The following is a 6,000-nucleotide window of genomic DNA, read 5'->3' as shown; positions in this document are numbered from 1 at the left end:
CATTTAATCTGTTAATCTGATTTACAATTCTACCTATTTAACCCTTGTGTTCTGTTGTCATTCTGAATTTCTACCGTTACTAAATCTGTACCAAGACGCTATGAGTGAAGAGCCATCTCTTGCTTTTCATCTCTTGCCTCAAACAGGCCTTCAAAAGTTTAATTTTAGCTTTCCGCAGATCTCCAAATGTTTGTCACATTTATAAATGCAGAGCTGTTGCCAGATTTAAAGCTCATCGACTGATGTGGTGTTTTATGGCCCACAGACATATGTGTGCAGTGTTTTATGGTTTCTCTGAGGTGGTTATTACAGTCTGGTTCTCGGCTGTTGTGTGTTTCTCTCAAGGGTATTAGGTGGGCCTTATGAAACATGGGCATAACTTGCTTAGCACAGGTAATAAAACTGTATATATCCAACTCCTGGTTGGATTTGTATTTAGCGGCTGAAGCCACTATTTCTTTATGATTTTGCCGTAAGCATGCCTTATAGATCGTTGTCAGGGTGGTAGAGCCTTCTTTGACCAGAATTAAAATAAGGCTGTGAGGGATGGAAGTACAGTGCTTTCTGTTGTATAGAAGAACCCTAGTGACCAAAGCAACACGTAATGAATTTCAAAACCCTGTGTCAGAAGATGTTTACTATGTTTTCACAAAGGCACAAGATCAGTGCCATCTGAATAAAATGTTAATGTAGGCTATAGATCACATGATGAAGACTGTAAACATCTATGCTTATAATAATTGATTCATTTAAAGATGCACGTTTTGGCTAAAGGTTTGCTCTTGGATTTGACTGTTTTGCTTTCATACCACCACTCACCAGCAGGAGGCATTATAACCACTCTAAACATTTTAATAGTGTAGTAAAAATCTTCAGTAAAATAATTAAAAAAGAAATAAATTATATTATATACCAAATATACAAATAATGATAATAGCAACAATAATAATACATTTGATTACTCTGACACATGTTGACAGTTAGGCCAACAGCCCGATTACGAATATAACATAACATAAATAAAGTAGCATATTTTTCTCTTATGATAACAAGAATATTTCATCACTGTAACGCGCGGAAAATGCGACTGAATCGTGTATTGTATTCGCTTGCAGCCTACACTATTGTCTCGTAATATAGGTAAGAATCTTTATATTAGATTATCCAAAAAAGAGCCAGCGTGCCCCCCTCATTCACTCGGGGTGTGTTTGATGGCACTGTAGGTCGTCGTATCTTCACACAGCTGCCGCTTTCCGTTACAGCCGGTGCGCGCGCGCACTGTCGCTCTCCACTGCGTTTGAACGAACACCGAGGTCACGTGAGCGAGACGGCAGCGGCGGGCACGGTGGCACCGCAGTGGATACACGGGCAGCTCTGCTCCTGTGCACCACTACAATCTAGGATCAGAGGGAAGCCGAGCGAAACCGAAAACCGAAAAAAAACGCGACCGGTGATGACGGGTCTCCAGTAACGCGTCTGCTCGCTGTCCACCCGCGCTCACACTCATGCGGTCTATTTTTGCACCTTGAAATACACGTTTGACACCGTGTGCTCGGGAGACACAGAAAGGCACCGAGGCTCGGATGTGTTGGAGTCGCAATGGCAGACCGTGATTCGTTACCGCTGCCGTTGGAGGTGCGCGCGCGGCTCGCGGAGCTCGAGCTGGAGCTGTCGGAGGGTGAGTAGCTGCCCGTTTGTCCGGTCAGAGAGGGAGAAAGTGAACGACGGAAGGAGAGATGAACGGGTCGGCGCGCTCGATGCATGTATCAGATTTAAGTGAGCGCGTGTTTACGTTTGCAGAACCCGGACTGAGCGGTTCCGGTGACCTTGGACGAGGACAGAAATGTGTATTTTAAGACATTATAACACACTTTTGATTCGTTGCTGTGAGGATGCGTGAAGGGAGATGTGTCTTTTGGAATTTAAAATCTCTCTCTCGCTTTCTCTCTCTCCCTCTCATATTCCGTTTCCATTCTCCATTCCAGTGAGCTGTTCATAACACGGCCACCGCCTTTGTGAATATATAGGGCACGTAAATCAGTTATAAGTGAAGCTGGTATGTGTAAAGCACTGGGGCTTTGCTTTTGTTGTGCATTTTGCAAGTAATGCGCTTGGCCGTGAAGTTTCAAACATCCAGTGCATCTCTCTCACTCTGTGATAATACATGAGAAACCCATGTGATGTGAGATACTCCTGTCATTTTACGTTACTAAAGCCAAAATAATTAAAATATTTATTGTAACAAGTTAACAACATATATAAGAGAATTATCTTTAATAATACTTTGCAGAATGAGTATCTTTCCACAAAAGCTTACTAAAAACTATTTTTGAGCACATGTACGTTGCAAAGAAGCAGAGGCGAGAATTTAAAAATAGATGTATAATAAAATATTTGAAAATGCATTTAGTATTAAAAAAAATGTTTTTTACAGACCCCCTAGAAGTCTCCCTGGTGGTCTGTGTACCCCAGTCTGAAATCCCCTTCTATAGAAGTCTGCCCCACTTTTGGGATGGCATCAAGGAGAGATAATAGTATTTTCTTATTCCTGCAATGTGAAAAATATGTTTTAACAAAGTGGGTCAAAGACGAAAAAGCGTTTAAGTATAATACTGCTTGAAATTGTTGTTGTCCCAGACCCAAAGCAAACCAAATGTCATTCAGTGTAACAATTTTGTCAAGAATATTTCAAAGACAAAAATCGATTTCTGGTGGATTAAAAGACTTTCACCTCAAATGCTAATTTGTCGTACTTTTACACTTAAAATTAGCCACTATCCTAGGTTTTGGCCATTGGTCAGTAAAATTGTTTTACTACTTTTCAGAACACAATAAAATGTATGTATTTATAATAAATGTATTTTAATATGTATGCATCAGAATTGAAAGAATGTTGTTTGAGTTTTTGCGTAAATATTATCTTACATTGAATGACAGTTATAATATCATTTCATCCAAAATTTTGACATTTTATTCTTCAAAAACTTATTTGAAACCTTAAAAGTAAACACTTTACTTACAATTAATGTGCTTTCAATGAACATTAAATCACTTTTGTAAATTTATTTTGATGCAGGCATCTTAACGTCTTTGACCCAAGTGCAAATATACCATGTAGTTTCTAATTTCTAAGATGCTTAAAAAAAGGAAAACCTTGCTTTTATAGTAATTATACAAGAATGGGAAAATAGTTTAAAATAGTTTGGGATGAATGGCACACCATTGCTGTGTGTACTGGAGACTTGACCCGGTTCATGAAGACAGTGGTGCCACATGGCCAGTGAGTCTGTGTTTTGTGGTTTATGTTTCATGTAGATTGCATCATTCCTCCTAACAGAGAGACCCAGAGAAGATGATTCCCCTTATTAGGCCACATCTGCCGCCTTCCCTGTGCGCATGAGACAGCGCTCTGTTATTCTGTGTACTTCAATCAGATATTAAATAATCCATCATGATGTTTGTTCAAACGCAAATAGTTCAGGAGTTCAGAATGTTCCCATCGACCCCTAACCCGGTCCAGTGAAACGGGGTAGGACACTTAAGTGGGGGAACATTTCCCAGAATACCACTTTTTGGAGCTTTTATATTGCGGCCTACTTCCATGTACATATACGTCCTTCAGTGAATTAGCATATGTAACATGTGCATTCATAAGCTTGTCGTATATTACGATATCCTATTTGTGTGTATGGATTGGGGCATCTGTTGTCACTGTTCTGTTGCTTTGGCTTCTGGCCTAGTTTCCACGCATGCTGTCATTTGATTGGCTTTCTTGCCACAGGCAATTGTTTCATTGGTTCACGGTCTCTCGTGCTGTATTCGGATTGGCTCTGTGGACAAAGGCTTATGGGGGCAGAAGAGTCATTTTGCAGGATTAGGGTCTTCATCTGATCAGAGTTACATATACTTACACTAATGCACTCATGCAGAATGTAATCGTGTATTTATGTGGTCTGATTTTGATAAATGACAAGTGTCTGTCATAGTTTTGTTAAACCGATGATATGACTTCTTTTTAAAGGAGCTGTTTTAATAATGTTGCCGTTTCTGGTTTATTATTGATCCAACAAGAGAATTCTAAATCGGTATATTCTATTAATATATCCTGGGTTGAGCGGCTTTGAATGATTGCAAACAGGAGGACTGTGTGTAAATATGGGTGTGTTAGAATGAGATTTTTACCTGTGTGTACAGGTGTCAGCAATGGCACAATAATTATTACTGTTTACATGTGGGATCCTGCAGGGCGTTAAGGTGTTACAGCAGGACTCATTATATGGGCAATGAAAAGGAAATATACGTTACATACATAAAGATTAAAGATTTGCTCCTTATGGTTCTGTCAAGATCCTTTAAAATCAATGGATGATTTCCATTCAGAAAAGTGGAAAAGTTCTTTATAGTGGAGAAAGGTTTTAGGATTTAGAAAACAGTTTTACACTAAAAATGTTTCTTTTAAAAACTCTTCACTGAAAGGTTATTTAGGGAAACAATTTTTTTAGGTTTAACTTGGAGGCATTTATTGTTTTTTTTGTTATCATCTGCCACTTTCAATTATGGCTTAAACTTCTGCACTGGATATGTTTTAAAGTGATAGTTCAACCCGAAAAAGAAAGTTCTGTCATTACCCAGCCTAATGTCTTTTTTTTCTTCCACGGAACACAAATGGGAATGTCATTATCAGAATTTCCAAGCTTGTCTTCTTTTACAAAGAAGGTCTGTTTCTCACACAAAGCATATGGCTTCAGAAGACATGGAAAATAGTACACGAGTCATATCGACTTCCTATACGATGCGTTTGTGGTGCTTTTTTATGCTAATACTTGAACATGTTGAGAAAACTTGTAATATTTTACAATGAGGCTTGTGGGTTAGTACAACCTTACTTTTCTATGTGCTGAGATGTGCTGCCCATGTTGTACTAGTAAACATGACAGTTTAAACTACCGGTAGGTCACCCTGAGCAGGTAGGTCAGATTTTCATAATGGCTCAGAGAGAGACAGAACGGGGTGGTGAAATATCACTTGAAAGGTGAACTGCATACTTCACCTTTAAAGTGATATTTTGCCTCCACGTTCTGTCATCGTTTACTCTCATACGCTTTCGTCATTTTAAACGTGCGTGACTTTCATTCTTCTGTTGAACAGATTGCTCTGACTGCAGTTGGAGCTTTCAAGCTTCAAAAACGACACAAAAGCCCAGTAGAAACATCATAAAAAGTATTTCTTTTCTATATTCCCAGTCTTTCGAGGCTGTATGATATAGATTTTACGCTATGTAATCAAACTGCTGAAATTCAAGTAGTTTATGGATATCTCACCCTTCAGAAGAATGTTAACCGACTGGATCATTGAGGACCTGCACATAAATATCTCACAAAATACTGAGATACATGAACTATTACATTTTGATATTAATATCAAAGAATTATTATTCATGATTTCTCCATGCAACTTATATAAAAATAGCTCAGAACTATTTTGCAGTAAATTTGACGTTTGAAAGCCCCGGTCCATCCACTTTCATTATACTGAATAGAGCAACCAGGATATTCTTCAAAAACGAATCTCTTTGATCTACAGTAGTGAAATACAGGTTTGGAACTACATGATGGCGAGTAAATAATGGCAAAATTATTCTGTTAAGGAAAGATTCACTATCTCCAGGAGTCATATTCACCTTGAGTGAACTATTAGTAAGCCCTTCACCCTCATTTCTGCTTTCATAACCACCTCTCTACATGTATTATAAACAGAGTCATTCTGTGTCGTTCAGCCCAAGGCAGTTTGAAGCCTTAAACAAGATTTGTTAGCTCGACTTGTCTTTGTTTGGCAGTGTCGCAATGCTTGTGTTTGCAATTTAACGTTCTTCTGAGATGTAGTGTTATGTTTTGAATATGTTTTTCGTTGCCTGACTCTGTAAATGCACTCTCGACTGTCAAAGACATTTTGGTAAGAAAGGCTTTGGCTGTGAACTTGAATGCGTGTTAGTGTGTACAA

General features: G+C 38.7%; 1 protein-coding gene across 4 annotated transcripts in view; it reads left to right on the top strand.

Annotated features, from left to right (window-relative positions):
- The first annotated feature begins 1,284 nt into the window (after positions 1 to 1,284).
- dip2cb (disco-interacting protein 2 homolog Cb) overlaps positions 1,285 to 6,000 on the top strand; it is a 29,417-nt gene continuing 24,701 nt past the window's right edge. For 2 of the 4 annotated variants that reach the window (XM_043253415.1, XM_043253409.1), the window contains exon 1: positions 1,287 to 1,678. In XM_043253415.1, coding sequence (XP_043109350.1) covers positions 1,600 to 1,678 — 79 coding nt within the window. In that variant the 5' untranslated portion in view covers positions 1,287 to 1,599. Of the gene's footprint in view, positions 1,679 to 6,000 lie in introns of all 4 variants that reach the window. The other 2 variants (XM_043253434.1, XM_043253423.1) reach the window with 2 other exon arrangements.

The sequence above is a fragment of the Puntigrus tetrazona genome, chromosome 2, assembly GCF_018831695.1.
Source record: "Puntigrus tetrazona isolate hp1 chromosome 2, ASM1883169v1, whole genome shotgun sequence".
Classification (NCBI taxonomy): Eukaryota; Metazoa; Chordata; class Actinopteri; order Cypriniformes; family Cyprinidae; genus Puntigrus; species Puntigrus tetrazona.
This window is presented reverse-complemented; position numbering and strand designations above follow the sequence as displayed.